The following is an 18,550-nucleotide window of genomic DNA, read 5'->3' as shown; positions in this document are numbered from 1 at the left end:
CACTGTGCCCCCCCCCAAGGAAACGAATGAGCATTTCACAAGCAGCCCATCTCAGGTGACCCATGGCAATCGGATCCGGCTGTCCTTGCATCGTGGGCCGTGGTCGCCTGTTCCTCCCAGAACAGCTAGACTTAGCTGTGGTGGCTGAAGGGGATTAAAAGCAGAAGATTTAACATCTTTTGGGTGTGTTTGTGGGTGGGAGTATTCTTGTCACCCTTACTCCAGGCACAAGAATACAAGACAAGCAAAACTCAGAATGCTATCAAGCCATATCTATACTTATACCAAGATGAGCCTAGAAATAGCCAATGGTCAAGATTGCAGGGACAGAGTTTACACAGAGTGCCTGTCCAACAGAAACCGAGGACAAAGAGGCCTGCATTGTTTTTGCCCAACGGCTGCAGGGCACAGTCTTCTTATTCATAAGAGTGCTTTAACAGAATGTCCAGCCACTGAACCAGGTCTTTTGGGGGAAAGGCCCACAGCCATTTGACTTCTGTGTGCCCTGCAGGATTCATGGAGAGGGGAGGCATTCCTTTCTCCCTTCGGGAGGATGTCTTGGGTGCTGGGAGAGATCGCCCGGGGGGGGGGGGGAAGCTCCTTGGCCTTTTATCTAGCTGGAGACCTAAAAACAGCTGGCAGACTGGAAGGGGTGGAGGGGAGAGGGGGCTCCCATTCTGTGAAAGGCGAAGGGGGGGCTCCTGAGTCTCTCCCGGGGCTGTCTTTGGTTTCCCTTTGGCAAAGCCTTTGCAGGAAGGCTGGCTTTTAGCAGAGCGTTTGGTGAAGGGTCTGACACAGCCTTCCTGGGAAAGGTGGCTTTAATTACCTAGCATGAAGCAGGCCGTCTGACCTATTATGCAAAATCAAAGATATTTTTTCCCATCCTACCACAGGACAGACAGGTGTTGGCAGGAGTGGGTGGGGGATAAGAACGAGAGGGTTCCAGTCAGGGGGAGGGGGGCCATTCCTAGCTCTGATCCTATGAACCCAGGCAGCGGCACCAGGAGGAGCCCACAGCTTTCCTGATCTCCAGTCCTTCAGAAAGGCTTCCGGACAAATTAAACCTCCCCCCCCCCCCCGTGCGTTTGCTGCCCTGGGGGAAGGGTTGGGGTTCCTTCCCTTGTCCCTCACCTGACACTCATGTGCCCGTGGGAAGGCAGAGGCTGCATAGAGGGGCCACAGGTGAGTCCAGCATGGAGGGGGGGACCATGTGACATTTGACACACCCACCCACACCCACCCACCCCTGCAGAAAACCGTCTTGCTGTAGGACCAGCTCTGCCGGACTTCCTCTCCATTCAAGGGTGGGCCTGGAAGGCCCCACCCCTCCCTGCACCTTCTCCTTCGCATTATTTCTGTCTTGCACAAATGGACCCCCTGGCACATTGGATGGGTGACCACGTGTTGAAAAAGAGGCATTTTGCCCTTGTGGCCTCCTCTGGAAGCAACTTGGCTCAAGGGCATGTCAGTGTCATGGAAGGAAAAACAGGGTCCCTGGGGGCGAGGAGAGGGGCATTTGCAGCCCTAAATCAGACTCCTTGCGAGTGGTGGCAAAGCGTTGTTTCTTTTAGAAAGTGTGTTGCATGGTCTGGGCAAAGGGGCTCCCCGGGTGACACCTGCACCACTGTGTATTTAGGGGAGCAAGAAAACCCAAATCGATCCTTGGAGCAAACCGTACTGATCCGGATGCCCTTTCCCCTCAGAGGCTGAGAAAAACTTTGACAGTCATTAAAATCTTCAATGAAAAGAAAAATGTTCTTTATCCTTTATAGTTACTGAATGTTTGGGTTTCGTCTGTTTCTGGAAAAAGGATGGGTCGTAGTAATGTGATTTTCTGGGTTCCTTTTATTTCTTAAGGTAAAGTACAGTATATCTAGTATTTTAAGTGAGGTGTTTTAAAGAGTTTTTATGTCAATTGCACTTTAATACATTAGAATGGGCTTTGTTACATTGTAGCCTTTGTAATTTAACTGTGTTTTTAAGCATTGCTAGTTTTTGGCTACTTTGTAGACTGTTTTGGGGGCCCATCCCTAGACGAAAAGCAGCCTAGAAACAAAATGAAATAAAATAAAATACTTTGTATTTAAGCCAATTTCTTCATTTTAAACAATGATCATGTATTCTAAACAAATAATCTGAGTTGCACCGGTTTCCTTGATCTTCAGTTATTAGGCTTTGAGGATAATAAATCTAAGCAGTTTTGAATTCCTAATCTATGAAAACTGTCAACTGTTCAGTTGGTGCTGAGAACAGATCAGGCTTAATTTCTGTGTCTGAAATATGTTCCCTTCTTTCTTCGTAGGCGCGAGTTCCGCTAAAAAGAAGAAAGGTAAGTTTGTGTCCATATTTTTTCTGTACTTCTTTGTTCCTTGTGTCATTCTTGTTAGAAATACAGACACCCCCCCCCTCTCTCTCTCTGTTTCTGCATGCCAGGAGAAGGTGGCCAGTGGCTGGGGAACTCTGCTGTATTTCTCACCTTAGAAAACCAGATGGAGGCCACATCCGCTGGGGCATGCAGGGTTAATTAAAGATGGGCATAGGCAGGAGGAAGGTGGGGAACATTCCCTGAGTTGGGCAAGCAGGAATCTTATTGGGATGGAAAAACCAGGTGTCTGGCCTGCAAAGTGATGGCTTGCCTCCCTGAGCACCTCTCGGGGCTACATGTAATTGTGTTACACCTGAAGTGTTCGCTGATTTAGTAGCCAAATGGGCCTCTGGGGCAGGATTAATCAAAACAGCGATGGTCAGTCTTTCCCCTTGATTTGGGACCTGCCTCTTCAAACCTGCCCAAGGCGCACCTCTTGAGATCCTCCAGGAAGCGCAGGCTAGGATGAAGATGTCAGGCGTGTACCAAGGAATTTAGTCCTGAATGCTCTGGGGTGAAAGATACAGATTCTGGGGCATGGTTCAGGTGTACAGCTTTCAGCCTGTCTGGAGTGAGGGAGAAGAAAGCCGAGGGGCGAACTAGCCAGCTCAGACCTAAAAGGCGGGAGCCGTGAGTGCCGATCCAGAGGGAAGCACTGGCATTTTTCTGCGAGCGCCTTGTGCTGCTTTTGGTCAGAGGAGGCAGCCAGCAGCCCCAGAGGTGCTGACTGGCCCGAGGGCACCACCGGATAGCAAGGGGCTTTGTGCCACTGGCTGGCCAAGCCTGGGCTGGCCAAGAGAGAGAGAGAGAGAGAGAGAGAAGAGCAGGCCAGGGCATTTCACAGTGGCTCTGGGGCTCCTCATTCCTGGCCCTGTGGAAGGACCTTGCCACCTTTGCTGGTGTTAAGGCCACAGGCGCCTGCCTGCCTGCCTGCCTCGGCTAGTCAACGGCTCCCCGGCAGCCTCCAAGGCCAGTGGAGGGGAGGGCCTGGGCTGGGTCTCTTCAGGAACCCACTCCCTCCAGGGAGGGCACCGGCCAAGTGGTGGCCCTTCTGCCCGCTTCTTGAAAAATGGTGGGGAGCTCAAAGAACAGCAGGCCCTTCTTCTCGGCTATGGTGTTAGATTGTGCACATCCCTTGGTGACAAAATGGGGTGCTGGGTCCAAAGTGAACGGGGTCTCCTGGGGTGCCCTTTGCCTTGGCCAGGCCACAGACAGGAGATGGTGGGCACACCAGGCCCTGCTCTCTCTGCCACTAAAGCTGAGGCCCTTCAACCCACTCATTAAGAGTAAAACAAGGCAGTAACTGTCACCAGCAATCATCGTAGCCTGACATGGGGAAGAATAAACAGCTATTTCCCTTGGTGCCAGAAAAGCCCATGAAGGTGGCAAGCCTTTCCTGGTTACTGCTTTCCACAAGGAGGATCATCTCATGCCATAGCCGCCTCGGGTCAAGGGAGCCACAAGGGATGCGCTGGGGTGGGACGATGCCATCCCTTCCCGGGAAGGAGACTCTTGGCTGAGTGGAGCAGGACATGGGTGGGCAGCCGTCATGCCCGCAAGGCAGGTGGTCTTTACACAGCGTCTTTCCAAGTGAACGGCAGCCCAGTGGCCCCTGCCAGTTCCCTGGCCCACTCGCCTGAGTGTGTCCAAGGGGTGGCCTCGGCCCCATCCCTCCCTCCCTCCCTTTGCCCCCCCACCCCCCGAGGGACAGAAGTGACCGCTGCCCTTCTTTCCACAGGTAAAAGAGCCGGCCCACCTGGACCTCCCGGCCCGCAAGGACCCCCTGGCCCCCCAGGGCCCCAAGGACCCCCTGGAATTCCAGGGATCCCTGGAATTCCAGGCACCACAGTGATGGGGCCCCCGGGCCCCCCGGGCCCTCCTGGCGCTCAGGGACCCCCTGGGCTGCAGGGCCCTACCGGTAAGTGTCTGGGACGTGCAGAGGGTTACAAGGATGCCTCCCCAACCTGTGGTTTCAACCTGCCCAGGTCAAAACCCCTTGCTTGGCCTGCAGCATCGGCATTCCTTGTTTTTCTTTGCTGCTCACAACCCATTCTGGGTTCCTCAAATGCCCTTCAAACTGCATTTTGATAATGGGGCAGATAGCAACCCCACACCTCCACAACCCCATTTAGGATCAGTGTCCAGTCCTTGGTTTGATGAGAGACACAGACACGGTTTATGAGACAGCAGGAGCAAAACTGGCACCAAAGCGCACATAACAGACTGTGATCTTGACGTAAACTTTTAAAGCAAGAGGCTGGAAGGAGTCAAAAGAAAGAGACCTTTCACAGCTCTCTGGCTCTGTGTTCTGCAAAAATGAAGTGCCTCCACCATCTCCTCCATTTTCTCCCTCTAGGCTAACAACGCCTCCCCTCTCCCAATTTGAAGAAGTAATTCTTTGCTAAAAGAAGGTTCTGGGCAGGCTGATTGCACATCTGGACAAGACACCCCCCCAAATTGCAGATTGGCCACCTTTTGCCTACTATGAGGGTGGGCAGCTTTATCCAAGTTGCCCCTTCCAGATGGAAGCTGGACTTGGTTTCTTTCTAAGGAAAGCAGCTTGCATGAAATTTGTTGACAGGTGATGCCCTTTATGGAAACATGATGCAGGACAGGGGGTGGCACAGCACTTCCCCCATGTCAGTATCCCATAATATGTTTTTTCCCTGGAACTGAAATCCTGATGCTGTGAGGGTGCCTTCTGTAAAAACTTGGTGCCATAGGCTGTGCATGACCATGTTAATTGCTAGTTTATTATTATAAAATAATCCATTTTGCAGGTACCACAGATAAAGCAGGACCTCGAGATGCACAGGTCAGTGAATGAGTCAGTGTCATTCCACCCTTGAAACGACCAGATTGGGGCCTCTGTTTTAATGAGAAAGGGTGGCATTTTGCAAATATGTCTTTTAATGAGACGAAAGATTCTTTCTTGGCGACACGTTGGCTTCCACTTGCATTACAAGGGAACCAGCTTTAAATTGTCCTTCTCTGATAATCACATTAATTTCCTTCAGATGATGTGTTGAGATGCTTTTTGACCAATTCTGTGTTGATCTGGTTTTTAAAAATATTAAATGTAACTGACAGAGTTTGCACATAGCTGTTTCAAATGTTATGATAAAAACACACACGCCGAGTAAAAATTGTATTCTCCCATGTGTGTGAGAGAGACAGAGAGAGAGAAAATAGTTGAAAGTAAATAAAATGGTTACTTTGTCTTTGTTAAAAACATTCAGGAACCTTTACTGCTTAAAACACATGTAGAATAGAATAAATGCACAGTGCTTTGACATTTGGTATATTTTAAACTGGTACTTGACTCTATCATCCTAGTATATATTCCTTAAACTTGACAGGCATAGTTACTCTAATTAATAGACAATTGACTTATTTAACAGCTAAACCTATCAACCCCATGCTAACACTATCACATATTTGACCCTATCAGACAACCATCTATCAACTAACACCTCTCTAGCAAAACTATATCCTATTGCATATTTATCCTTATCCGACCACCTGCTAATTGCCACTTATGGTTCACTATGAAAATATCACATTCCAGTCCTTCCCATAGAAACATATACATGGTGTGGCATACAATTATATCTTCCAAGATTTGGGAGGTGCTCACGTGCTAGTGTTCACACCAACAAAAATATGCAAGAGGATCCTGACCTCTTTGGCAGCCACTTCTGACCCCCTGGAACAAGACGATCGGTGTCTTCTTGATGCTTGCATCTCCAGACAGATAGTGGAAAATGCATGCAGTGGAATCACATGTGAACTGAGTCCCATTGGGCGTAGGCAGCCACGTTCCCATAACGTGTTTCAGCAATGCTGTCAGTGTTGGAAATGGCACCTTTCTGAGATGTACAAAGTTTTTATCTCAAATCTGTCGTGTTTTGATTTTCAGCCTGCAGTTGTTCATCTTCAAGGCCAAGGATCAGCAATTCAAGTCAAGAATGGTAAGAATCCTAAGCAAGTGGTCCCTGGAAAAAAACAGAGCGAGAGTGTGTAGTTTTTAATATTAGAACAGAACTCCAGGAGGTTATAATGGTATAGAGCAGCTAGAGAGTCAGCTTCTGTTTTCCTTTGGTGTGTGCTCTCTTCTCTCCCTGTGGCCACTTAAACATTGGCTCCCGTCTCAACCAGCCCGGCTGCCTTTCACCTTCACTGCCCTCTCCGTTGGCCTTCTGCCTTTCCATTGGTCTGACACAGGAAGGCCATCTAGGGGGGCAAAAGAGGGAGGAACTAGCCTGGGGAGCTGGGAGTTGGGAGCAGCTCTTGTTGGAGAAAGGGGAGCGAACCCTCTTGCTTGGTACTTTTCTACTAGAAAACAGCCTTTGAGCCTCTTTCAAGGGTTGCCTTCAAGACCTGGCAGCTTGTTAGAGGGAAAGCACAGTCAAAATGCTCCGTCTGTGCGAGGTTTCAGCAGCCTGCCCCTCACCCCATCCCTCGTGCTTTGAGCTGCTTAGCCTTCCATGTCGTGAGATTTCACCTGACGCGCCCCTGGGTCTCAAGTCCGCCTGCTTCTTCTAAACTGCCCCTCCTCCTAGCAAAGGGGTCCCTTTGCGCTTTGCTTCTGCCACCAGAATGAGCTTTAAAGTGTGGAAGTGATTGTGCCTCTGAGTCTGGGTTCCTTCTCTGAAGTATTGGCCAAGAAATGGGGGACGGGGGCTTCCTCATTGGAGAGATCACACCATTTCTGGTTGCAATCAAAGTTGTTAGTCCACAGCTGGTGTGCCAGGAGGAGAGAAAGCACCCAGCCCTTGAGAAAGGTTGCCGAACTGCCCATATGCACCCACACATGCTGCGCGCGCGCACACACACACACACACACACACAAGACAGATAATTGAATGAATCTTTATCGCCCCCAGTTTCTTTGGCATTGAAATGTTTGCTACAGAAAAGCCACCAAACCTGTGGGGATGGTAGAAGCGAGAGGAGGACCAGCGCCAGAGACTCAGCCTCTCCCGCTTAGCAAAAACCAATGACAGGGAGGGAAGCAAAGGGACCGGCAGCCCAAGTGGAGGGCTTGGTGTTCGCAACCCCCCTTTCTCTTCCCCTTTGGACTGTTTCTCCACCCTCACCCCTGCAGAAGAAAAATAGCTTCTTCTACAGACATTCGGTACTTCTCTCAGCCAGAGATTTACCTGACCTGACATGTGGCCACTCTCAGCTGATTAGCTCTGTGGGACGGAGGACAAGCGGGAGGTGGGGCTCCCTTCAGTGTGCAATGTCGTCCTAAGCTGAGGGTTCCTCAAAAGGTCATTTTAGCACTCTGCGTGCCTCCCCCCCACACCGGATCTCAGCCGGGAATCCCTATGCAAGAAAGGTTTGACCAAAGGGTCTTTAGCTCGGCTTCAGCAGGTTTCAGCCCAGCAGCCTAGCCTGCTAGGGAAGGAAATCTGGGGAGTGCCTGTGTTTGTGCTGCTTTTGTGCCTTCCATCTCGATGAGTCCTGAGTGACTGCCGTTTTCTCATACTGAGATCTTTCAGGTGGAGTGCTGAATGACTGGTCTCGCATCACCATGAACCCCAGAGTGTTCAAACTGCACACCCGCAGCGGAGAACTGGAGGTACTGGTGGACGGCACCTACTTCGTCTATAGTCAGGTAGAAGTGAGTACGGTCTTCGGCCTAACTCCATTTCCTATGTCCCAGCTACAGATGTGGATGTGAGAAGAGCATAAGGGGGCCGGGGGGGGCAGTTGGAGGCCGTGAAGGCAGGAACCACATGGATCCTTGTTGGGTGCAGTTTGTATTTAGGGTGCAAAACTGGGTGGCCAATGGATGCCACTCATGCAGACCATGGCACTGGCTGCTGCATGTCAGGTCCCGGAGAGCCTTGGCTTCCTGTCTGTCTGTCTGTCTGTCTGTCCGTCCGTCCATCCGTCCGTCTGTCAGGGGAAGCTGAAGGGACCATGGGCTGATCAGGGAGTAATGGTGATTCAGAGTCCTTAGTCATGTCCAGATTAGGCTGGAGGTGCTCCGGAAAGCTGTGGCCCAATCCCATAGGCCCAGCGTGGGCAAGGCCTGACCCTCTGATGTGGCCCACCAGTGACGCCCCCTGGCCCCAGGCAGCGCAGCCCCACAGCATCTGGAGGGGCACCTACTGCCCATCCCTGGCCCAGAAAGCACTGAGCTAAGGGTCCCCCAGGTCCCACTGGCTGGCTTTTCTTCCAGCAAGTGGCCTCTGTGTATGAATGTGAGGGTGTAAAGTCAGGTGTCCTGTTTCAGAACAGCCACCTTTTGCCTGCCCTGCTGATGGCATTTCTGCAGTGGTTTTTAAATGGGTGCAGTGTTCTCTGCAGAATACACGTTATTGCAGCCAGCATCATTCTTACCAGAAACAGGCCAAGGAGACCAAGAAATGTCATGGTGGTCAGCGGTCAAATAGGTCCCTGTGCTGACCATGCCATTGCCCCCACTGGAGCAAAGCTGAGCACACAGTTCCCCTGTCTTCCAGTCCATTCCCAGATGGGCTTGGCAAGGCTACAGGGTGTCAGGCAGTGAAGCTGAAGACAGATGCGGCCTCGTGTGGCTGCTGAAAGGTGAAAGCAAGCAGAGAGGGGTTTTGGAGAGAAGAAAGTCCAATGAATTATTTTTGCAAAATTGCATCTAATCAATTCAAAAGTTCACAGATGCACCCTTTGAGTGCCACTGAGTAGAGGAACGGCTTTGGCAAGAGAATCTGGTGCCTGGAGCCAGCACAGGCCTTAGGAGGCAGTCAGCAGGACGCCTCCCATATGTGAGGCAGGCATGTCATTCTTACAGTTTGTGTGGAGAGTCTGCAGTTGTGCATTTGCTTCAGCGAAGCCCTTCTTTTCATGTCTGCTACCCTCCAGGTCTATTACATAAACTTCACAGACTTTGCCAGCTACGAGGTGGTGGTGGACGAGAAGCCCTTCCTGCAATGCACGCGAAGCATTGAGACGGGCAAGACCAACTTCAACACCTGCTACACGGCTGGGGTTTGTCTCCTCCGAGCGCGGCAGAAAATCGCGGTGAAAATGGTCCACGCTGACATCTCCATTAACATGAGCAAGCACACCACCTTCTTCGGAGCCATTCGGCTAGGAGATGCACCTGTGTCTTAAAACCACAGAGCGCCTGGCGGGAGAGGCACCCAGGACCCCGCCGTCCTGCCATCCAGCAGAGTGGCCGGGGGCAAAATCACTGCTGAGGACTCAAGAGAGGTGAAAGGATCAGAGAGACTTCGCTGTGGATGCCACCACACCTGAAAAGAGGGCCACTTCCTGTGGCTTGCGTGGCGGGAACATTGAAAGTTGGATGATGACGTGCCAAACCGAGGGAGGAGGGCAGGCCCACCCCGACACCCACTCCAGACTTGTGGGGAGGGGGTGGTTTCCGACTTCAGAGTTGCACTAGGAAGAACAGCTGTGGTGCAGAGGGGCCAGAGGAAGGGGTCCTCTGGAGGGCTGCTCTGCCCACCCACCCGCCCCAAGCACGCCCATGGGAGCATGACCTGTTTGGGGTGGCCTGGGCTTCCCCGCCCCCAAAGCCCAAGGAGCCCTTTCAAAGGAGCTGGGGGTCCTGACGCCAGGGGAGAAGACCGACGTGGTCTTGGCCAGGGATTCTGGGCAGCGACAGGAACATCAGGAGAACAAGACCCCTGAGAACAAAATGAAGGCTTCTCTGGGAAGCCAACCCTTCCCAGAGCTTGTGTTACAAAGGTGCCAGGCAGGGCAGCCCCAAAGTCCCCCTCCCTGTGTTGTGGCTCCATGCCAGATATTCCAGGGCTTCCCTGAGATCCTCCCTCCAGGGAGGGATGGGGGTGAAGCCGTCTTGTAGCCAAGGAGTTCTCGTTTCAACAGGGACAACATAGACCGGGGGGGGCTGCTGTTCCCAGGGCCTCCTGAAGTGCCTTCAGCAAGGCCACTCTGCCCAGTTCAAACACCTCCACCCCAAGGCAAAGGTCTGGTGGTGACAGGCTTCCTCCCTGGCTCCATGGCTCGCTTGGGGTCTTTCTGGCTTCACATGGAGAGAGGAAAATCTGCCCTGGGTGTCGTGTCCCCAGCCCCATTTTGCCACCTGCCTCCTGGACTTAGATGACTGTAGCAGCAAGAACAGAGAAGGGAGAAGGTGTCTGGGGGCTGCTGGAGGGGCTTCCAGCAGCTGCTTCCTTGCTGCTCCTGTTCTGGGCTGAGTCTCAGTCAACCCAATCGGTGGGAGCACAGCTTGCACCTCTCATTTGAGGCTGGTCCTTTCCACAGGTAGACTGCTCCTGGGAGAGGGGTGGGCAGCTGCGTTCTAGCGAACATCCAGACTTTGCAGGCCCATTTTCATGGGCTAGAGAACAAGAGAAGGACAATTTCATCCCCTTGCAGGGAAAGCTTGCTTCTGTGGCTGTGGAATGCCCCAGTGGCCAGGGTCTTCGTGCCCCTGGAGCTGTGAAGCAGCGTGCGGCTAAGAGCCATTCACCTGACCTCTGTGATGGACCCCAGCGCCCTCCCTGTTACGATGCGCCTCTGAGGAGGCCAAGCAGAAACCTTCCGACAGGCAGTTGGTGGGAGCCTTTGGTTGGTTCCCTCCTTGAACGATCCGCCCACCCACCTTGCCCTTATGCTGTGCGAGGTGTCGCCTTTTGTGGCTGTCAAGTCTTTGGCTGGGAGGGGGCACAGGCACCACCTGCCCTCGTGGGCTCCTCACAGCTGTGGGTCCCGGGAGGCACAATCAGCAGCAGGCTGGGCATCTCTCTGTTCTCAGTGGTCTCTATTCTGATGACAGGGCTGCTCCTCTCCACCCTTGCCAGGTCACAGGAGCCTCTGTCAGCTGATGGAAGAGCTCTTTCTGCATTTCTAAAGCAAAGAAAGAAAGAAAAGAAAAGAAAAGAAAGAAAGAAAGAAAGAAAGAAAGAAAGAAAGAAAGAAAGAAAGAAAGAAAGAAAGAAAGAAAGAAAGAAAGAAAGAAAGAAAGAAAGAAAGAAAGAAAGAAAGAAAGAAAGAAAGAAAAGCATGTAGTGGGGGCGGGGAGGCAGCCCTGAGATCCCTGGCAATGCAGGTGCAGGCGGATAGTCCTGCCAGCAGGAACTCTGTCAGAGAGGCTTTCACAGCCTCTTCTTATCTCTTGGAAACTGACAGGAATGTAGCAGAAGGACAGCCCACATCTTGGACTTCAGGCACACCACAGGTGGAGGAGGACAGCCACCTCTCCAGTGCACCCCTCCTGCCAGCACACCTGCCTCAGCAGGGGCTTGGTGAAATACCCCTGGCCCTTGCATGCCTCCTCTCAGTCTCCCAGCCCAAAGGGCAAGCCTCTCACCTTTCTGCTGGGTGCCAAGCTGAGCACCCCAAGGCCACCTCCCGATCGCACGGGCCTGTGGGTGTGGGAGGGAAGGGGGCTTTGGCAGCGGGCCCAGCCCTGCAGAGTTCTCTCTGTTCTTCGTTCACCTCTTGGCTGTTGGATCCCTGGTGATTTGGAACAAGTAGCGTCCTGAGGAGGGGGCTGCTTGTGGGGAGAGGGGAGGGCTGGTGATCCATCCCTCCATCCCTCTCAGGGTTGCTCCAGCTCTGAGCAGCAGGAGTGCTACACACCTGGGACCGAGAGAGGCCGTCTTGCTGGCACAGGGAGAGGTGTCTTGGGGTGGTATGCTGCTCAGCTGGCCAACACCAAAGCTCACCTTGTGTGACCTGTATATAAAAAATATATAAAGATATATATAGATATATATAATGTATATAGACTGGGATGTAATTTTCCGTAAGTTGTCAGTATTTTCTTTGAAAATAAAATGTTTCTGATGTGACTTCATTTACTCCCATTTTACTTTTGGGAGGTATCCACACAGCCTGTGGGGATGGACGGGGAGGCGTTTGTGGTTCTGGATGTGAATCTGGATTTAGAAAGGAACAGAGCCTGGTATCAAGGACCACCAGAGTCTGCAGCGACTCGCATGCCTCTTTCCGTTGCCCACGTGGTCCCAAAAGAGGCGATTTGTGGCCAGGATGGGGGTGTGGAGGTGGTGGAGGGGCTTCAGGGCTCTCTCTCTCTCTCTCTCTCTGAAGTGGGTTTGCACTCAGGTCCAGCTGCCACAACTGCCCCAAATCAGCCGCGTCCCCGTCGGTCAGGAGGAAGATGAAGGTATGCGAGGCATCCGGTCTCTGCCTCTGCCCGATACGTGCCCCCCCCCGTGAGCTGCAGGGAAAACCGGACAAGGAGAGAGTCCGGGTGTCGCGACGAGCCGCCAAGCCTCGGTCCTCCTCTCAGCCCCTTCCCGTCCTGGAGGTCTTGGGCAGGCCGGCCAGTCCCGCTTCGGAGAGGGAGGAAGTGGGTTCCCCCTGCGCAGAGGAGGACCGCCGCCCCCCCCCAGCCGTGGCCACCCGCTCCCCCGGGAAGCACCCCAGCAGGGCAGGGCAGGGCAAGCCGGCACGGCCTCCTCCTCCTCCTCCTCCTGCGTCCCTCCCCGGCTTCCCTCCGGCCACGGGGAGTCCGTTTCTGGCTGACCCACGGGGACCCCCGAGAGAGCGCCCGTTTGGACGCGCCCTGTCCTAAGCGCTGCACAGAAACGGGACTCCCCACGGATACGGACATCGCTTCAGGCCGGACAGCGCCTCCTAAACCGAGGCCATCTGACCCCAGCGGACCTCCTCCTCGCGCACAGCCACCCTGCCAGGCAGGCTCGCGCGCGCGCGCGAGAGAGAGAGAGAGAGAGAGAGACTCCGCCTCCTCCGCCAAGCCACGCCCCGAAGCACCTCGAGGGGGCGTGCCGGAGAATGTGAAGCGCTCGGAGGGCGCCGGCGGGGGCTGGACGGGAAGGAGGGAGAACAACAGGCGGGAGAGCGCCTGCGCCGCTCTCGAAGCACCCGACCCGCCCCTCCCCCAGGCTCTACTTCCTGCGCGTCACTTCCGGCGCGTCGATCCTTCCCAAGATGGCGGCCAGCGCGGCGACGGAGGAGCCGGAGCGTTTGTCGGAGCTGCTGGAGACCGGATGGCGGCTGCTGGAGGAGGTGGAGAGCGGGGCCGAGCCTTCCTCGGGGGCGCCCGCCGTCCAGCGCAAGGTCCAGCGCGGGATCGCCCTCCTGGAGCGGGCCGCCCGCGCGGTCACCGAGCTCCAGCTCTTCAGGTTGGGCTTTGGGGCCGTAGAGCATGTGTAGAGTGCCGGCCTCCTCGAGGCCGAGCCGCGTCCTCTGGCCGCCGGGGGAGGGGCGCACCGCCCCTCGCCCTGTTGCCTCCCCCCTTAGCTGCCTCCAGAGCCCCCTCCAGTGGGAGAGGCATCCCCGGCGCCGGCGGAGGGCACTCTGCCCATGCCCAGAGAGCCCCTGACTAGCTGCAGAGGAGGAAGCCCCCCTCGGGCCTCTATCCCTCGGGGGGGGGAAAGGAGCCGCCTCCCCGTCCTGCCCCCCCCTTCTTAGCCCAGGGTCCCAAGAGGGCGCCCCAAAGGCCCGAAACTCCACCACCACCACCACCACCCCCGGTCTCCCACCTCAGGTCCAGGGAAGGAGAAGCCCCACGGGGCCTGGTGACTCCGAAAGGCGTGGTGGGTCCTTCCAGCGCCTGCTTCCCACCCAACGGGACCCTTCCTTGCCTCTGGTTCCTTGCAGCCGGAATGAAGAGCTGGAGGAGATCCCGTCAGTCGACCTGAGGTTCATGCTGGTGCCTGCTCTGCTGGCCGCCCTCATCCTGAAGCAGGTCAATCCGAACAAGCGCCTGGAGCACGTGGAGCGGGCCCGGGCTTGTTTCATGGACTTCTTGAGAGTGTGCAAGGACTACGAGGTCGTGCCATTTGAGCTTCCGCGGGAACCTGAGGACAGCGAATCTGCTGGGACTTCCTGGAGCAGCCCGGCGCCAGCCTCTGACCAGACTGCTCTCCTCACAATGGCCTCGAATAGGAAGGCCAAGATCGAAAGGTGAGCAGGCAGGCAGTGCTTGTTCTGCTCTTCCTGCCTTGGGATGGTGTCCATTTGGTCAATGCAGGTGGCCAAGAGAGGGTGTCGTCATCCTGCAGGGCCTCCCACTTGCTGTGTTAGTACCAGTGGCTTGAATTTTTTTGAAGGCATCACATCATGATCTCCATTGGCATTTGAGATCTGTGGGATTTCTCACATGGCTGGACAGCCTGTTGCCATTATTCATCCACCACTAGTGATGTTGAGTAGGTATGCCCCTCAGTTAGTGTCTCATAAGCAGAGGGATCTCTTTTAAGCATTTAGATTCTCTTTGTGCTTGTTCCCTGAGATGACCAATCTAGCTGTTGCCACACATGCTACTAGTGTGATGCAGACCCAGAGTATCTGAGGGACTGCTAGGGCTTTGAGTTTGTCAGGGGAAGGTCTCATAAATGCAGTGGTCTCTGTTTATCTCTGCTCCACCACCCTGAAAGAAACATTGATGAGGGCATGAGAAGGGATCTTCCTGGTAGCTGCTTCCTGGCTGTGGAAGCTGAGTTGCTCCCTCCTGCCTCTTGATACCCCAGGGCAGAGACTTTTTTGCTCTCAGGTGGACATTTGACAGTTAGGGTGTGTGGTAGTCAAGGGAGCTTTTAATCCATACAGGGCTATCTTTTCCTCCCAGTTTTTTTTTTAATTTGTTCTTAACTGGCTTTTAACACATAGTGTATTTATTATTTTTTGTTATTGCAGCTTTATCTGTGTTAATTTATTTTATTGCTAGTGATGTTTAGATGGAGGTGGGAAGTAGAAAATGAGCCTAATAAATAAAAATGTGTGATATGTTCTAGATGCTCAGGGAGAGGAGGGAGGGCATCTTTTTAATGGACAGTCCTTGCTTCAGCAACCTTAGTCTGTCGTGGCAGCAGCATTTCCAACCTAAGAATGAATCCTGTCCAGGGTACTGTAGAAGTATTGCCGTTTGTCAACCTGCAGCTGAAGTCTGTTGAAGGCATTTTTTTCTCTCTCTTATGAAATTGAGGTACAAGCAGAAGAAGGAGCTAGAGAACCAACTGGCTTCTTTAAAAGCCTTCATCGACAGTGGCCAGGCAGCCGAGGAGCAGATTCGGGAGTTCTATTTGTTGCAGATAAAGAAGTGGGTCAGCACGAGCCTGGAGGAGATTGAGAGCATTGATCAGGAGAGAGCCATCCTCAGTCGACGGGACGCTTTGAAGCAGGTGAGAGCCTGCCCATGATGCTCTGAGGGCAGCTGTATGCCAGGGGGTGGGTGAGAGATGGGGACAATCTGATAAACAGCTTTTCCTGGGCTACCCGTTCAGAGTGCAGGTTGAACCAGTTGCATAAGAAGGAACTGGCTAGACCTCCCCCACGACCCGTGTTTGCTTTGTGGCTGATGTTTCGATTCACATAAGAGGCCGAAGACACTAGTGGCTCCTCATCATGAGGGCAGCCGGGAAGAGGGCACATTTCTACTCGGGCTGTGCTCAGGAGGCACTCTTGCTTTGATCCAGCTCAGCTCTCCTTATTTGAGGCAGGAACCCCCCAGTGACTGAGCTTTCTGTCTCCACTGCCTCTCCCCACTGCCTTGCACAAGGCATTTCCTGCAGTGCTTGTGTGTGGGAGCCTTTGAACAGGTACTGAGAAATGCTTTGCTTATTTTGTCCCACTCCCCTCTTCTCTAGGGTTCAGCCAGGCAGCCTTGCCAGCCTCCACGGCCTCCAATGAAACCCTTCATCCTTACCCGGGATGCTGCACAGGCCAAGTATATCACTATTTTGTGGGGAGGGGAGGAGGAAGGAAGGAACAACAGAACTGTCAGTCTGGGGAAGCCTTGGGGGCTGCTCCCTTCCTTGCCTCAGGTTCTCTGGAAGTCCCCCTTCTACCCAAGGCAGTATTTGGGCCACCTTGAAGTGCTATCCGGCCTTTTTCTTTCTTTCTTTTTTTAAATCTTAGGGTGTTTGGTGCTGGGTACCCAAGCCTGGCAACGATGACAGTGGATGATTGGTATGAGCAGCACCGGAAGCATGGGGCTTTACCAGACCAAGGCATCTCTTCAAAAGGTTCTGGTAGGTGCACAGGTAGGAGGTGGGTGGGGAATGGCCTGCTGCTGGGCCTACAGGTGTGCAGATCTCAGGGCCAGGCAAAGCAGGCCTGATCTGGGAATCTTGTTCTGCTGGACTCTCACTCTCTCAGCACACACAGGCCATCTTCAGCGTCACACAGCACACACCCAACTCTTCATAATATAAATGTTGCAGGAAATGGGTGGCCAGCCTCAGAGTAAGCTGGCAGTCTTGTGTTCTGGGTTGGTGGGAATTGTGTGGTTCAGGGCAGCCGGCTGAGAGTCTCAGTGTGGCTATGGCTTTTTGTTTCTAGGGGGTGTAGAAGAGCATCAGAAGGACCAGGAAGAGAAGAAGAACATGGAGGAGGAAGAGGAGGAAGAGAGGGATGAAGCAGTGCAGAAAGCACGGGAATGGGACGAGTGGAAGGACACCCACCCAAGAGGTTATGGCAACCGGAAGAACATGGGCTGAGGTGCAAGCCTAAGCAGAACCATGGGCCCCATTGGCTGACCACCTGGAGCGTCAATACACACCGCACCTCCTGTGGATTCCCTCTCCTGAAGGGTGGGCAGGATGAGGTTTGTCAGGGTGGGGTGAGGTTCGATATCAGGCTGACCTTGTATGTGTGCCAGGAAGCAGAGGCAGCCAAAACGTCATCATGTGGAGGCCTTATGGGAGGGTTGAATTTCTCATTTCCTAAAACCATGCTTGATAAGCCAAGTGGATTTCCCTCAGGCCTCTGTCAGTGGCCCAAATCCTGCTCGTGGATCGTCTGCTGCATAAGGTTGATGATGTCACCAGCTGTGGTCCTTTTGTGTAAGTGAAAGGCTTCTATTCCTCCCACACCATCAGAGTCTTCCTTAGGGTTCTATTTTGTTCTGAGAAGCCCTTGGCATAGGGGCGGGGGAAGCTATGGGATGGAAAGACCTTTCTCACTACACGATTTTACCACTGGTAGTGATTTTGGGAAATTAAAGACTCTTTCTCTACTCCTGCCCCCAAAGTTCCCAGGATGAAATGGGTCCCAGGAACTGTTCAGGGGTAGGGATAGAGTTGGAAGTCTTTAACGTATGAAAAACAGCCCTGGCTGATGACATCATAAGCCCTGTGCAGGCCCAGTTCCACAAAAAGGATTTCAGCTGTTACCTCTTTATTTAAAAAGTAAAACAGAATGCCTTGGCCGACTCATTCAGGGGAAAACCTTAAGGTCCTTAATTTGTAAATCAGAAAAGCTTTTAATAATTTGGTGACTCAAGCACAGAAGTGTGACTGACCGCTGCAAGGAGTCGGCCTGCCCAGAGAAAGGCCTCATCCACTTTTAAGATGTGATATAAAAACATGGTTTCTTTTACTAGTCCTGCACTACAAGTGGGAAAAATGCCTTTTTTCCAGCTCTCCCATTCTTTTTCACTGAGGATGGTTTTGGGGTTGAGGTGGGGAGTCAATTTCTGCTCCTGGTTGCCTCAAAGGCTGCCCCATGCACAGCAAATTGCTGCAATCCAGGTTAGAAGGAACCACAGCCCAGGTTACTGGAGCAAGATCTGTTTCCCCAGGCAGCTGGAGCTGGTTAAAAAGCATAGCAAACCCTGTGGAGTTTTCAGAGGGAATGGAGGCCCCCGTCTCTAGCCCCGTGCAAGATCTCTGTCCAGAACAGCCAGTTTCCCCATCCACAGGGAGCTCTGTCTCGCCAGCACTTAAGCCTCTGTTTATTAGCCATCCGAAAACCCTCCAGGCACAGTTCAGAATTTCTGGCTCTTCCCTGGGTTTATGTGGTAGAAACACAGGTTTGTCCAAAGCTCTAGAAGAACATGGTTTGGGGTACCTGTTGAAAAGCATGGGGAGGGAAAGGGGAGCTACAGTACTCAGCCTCTCCCCCCCCCCAAAAAAACACACCAGGCCTGTGATGACAGGGTGCAGCAGAAATCCCCAGCACCACCTTCTGAAATCCAGCTGCCTCTCCTTCCAGGAAGATTCCAGGAGGACAACTGAGCCGCGGTGAAGCTGCTTGGTTGCTCCAGTAGCCATTCTTCTTTTGGAGGGAACTTCCTTTATCCACATGGCCGCCCTTCCCCTCTCCCAAGTCACCTGGGAGGATGTGGTCTCGGTGGCCCTGAGGAGGACACTGGAAGGATCTGTGGGCAGGTCAAAAGGGAAGGGGAAAAAACAGTTTGAATGTGAAGGAACAAAAATAAAGGCCATTCAAATGAATACTGTTTTTTAAAAAATATATATTTGTATTAAAAGT

General features: G+C 53.2%; 2 protein-coding genes and 1 long non-coding RNA gene across 7 annotated transcripts in view; 2 read left to right on the top strand and 1 right to left on the bottom strand.

Moving 5' to 3' along the window:
• EDA (ectodysplasin A) overlaps positions 1-12,141 on the top strand; it is a 41,293-nt gene extending 29,152 nt beyond the window's left edge. Inside the window, exons 3-8 of one of the 4 annotated variants that reach the window (XM_072981147.2) lie at positions 2,303-2,329; positions 4,104-4,283; positions 5,146-5,180; positions 6,285-6,336; positions 7,873-7,988; positions 9,221-12,141. In XM_072981147.2, coding sequence (XP_072837248.2) covers positions 2,303-2,329; positions 4,104-4,283; positions 5,146-5,180; positions 6,285-6,336; positions 7,873-7,988; positions 9,221-9,472 — 662 coding nt within the window. In that variant the 3' untranslated portion in view covers positions 9,473-12,141. Of the gene's footprint in view, positions 1-2,302; positions 2,330-4,103; positions 4,284-5,145; positions 5,181-6,284; positions 6,337-7,863; positions 7,995-9,220 lie in introns of all 4 variants that reach the window. The other 3 variants (XM_072981146.2, XM_072981145.2, XM_072981144.2) reach the window with 3 other exon arrangements.
• On the bottom strand, positions 5,587-9,221 carry LOC140702263 (uncharacterized). Its single transcript, XR_012081373.2, has 2 exons — positions 8,720-9,221; positions 5,587-6,360 (listed from the first exon to the last, which is right to left on the bottom strand). It is a non-coding gene; the product is annotated as an uncharacterized LOC140702263 (long non-coding RNA).
• A 1,088-nt stretch (positions 12,142-13,229) lies between the features above and the next one.
• On the top strand, positions 13,230-18,513 carry IGBP1 (immunoglobulin binding protein 1). Of its 2 annotated transcripts, none has more exons than XM_072981148.2 (6): positions 13,230-13,458; positions 13,937-14,242; positions 15,264-15,459; positions 15,925-16,004; positions 16,196-16,320; positions 16,619-18,513. In XM_072981148.2, exons 1-6 carry the CDS (start codon positions 13,265-13,267, stop codon positions 16,774-16,776), a joined length of 1,059 nt encoding a protein of 352 aa, XP_072837249.2. In that variant the 5' UTR covers positions 13,230-13,264; the 3' UTR covers positions 16,777-18,513. The 2 variants fall into 2 exon arrangements, with proteins under 2 accessions (XP_072837249.2, XP_020640017.3); XM_020784358.3 differs by having other exon boundaries at positions 13,232-13,458; positions 16,196-16,308.
• The last annotated feature ends 37 nt before the right edge of the window (positions 18,514-18,550 follow it).

The sequence above is a fragment of the Pogona vitticeps genome, chromosome 11 (genome assembly GCF_051106095.1).
Source record: "Pogona vitticeps strain Pit_001003342236 chromosome 11, PviZW2.1, whole genome shotgun sequence".
NCBI lineage: Eukaryota > Metazoa > Chordata > Lepidosauria > Squamata > Agamidae > Pogona > Pogona vitticeps.
The sequence above is the reverse complement of the archived record's forward strand: the minus strand, read 5'-3'. Positions and strand labels throughout refer to the sequence as shown.

Bases quoted from the DNA above. Each gene is read 5' to 3' on its own strand.
- IGBP1 (XM_072981148.2), top strand. From the start codon at position 13,265: ATGGCGGCCAGCGCGGCGACGGAGGAGCCGGAGCGTTTGTCGGAGCTG. The intron at 14,243-15,263 runs GTGAGCAGGCAG...TATGAAATTGAG, and splicing joins AGGAAGGCCAAGATCGAAAG to GTACAAGCAGAAGAAGGAGC. The intron at 16,321-16,618 runs GTAGGAGGTGGG...TTTTGTTTCTAG, and splicing joins AGGTTCTGGTAGGTGCACAG to GGGGTGTAGAAGAGCATCAG.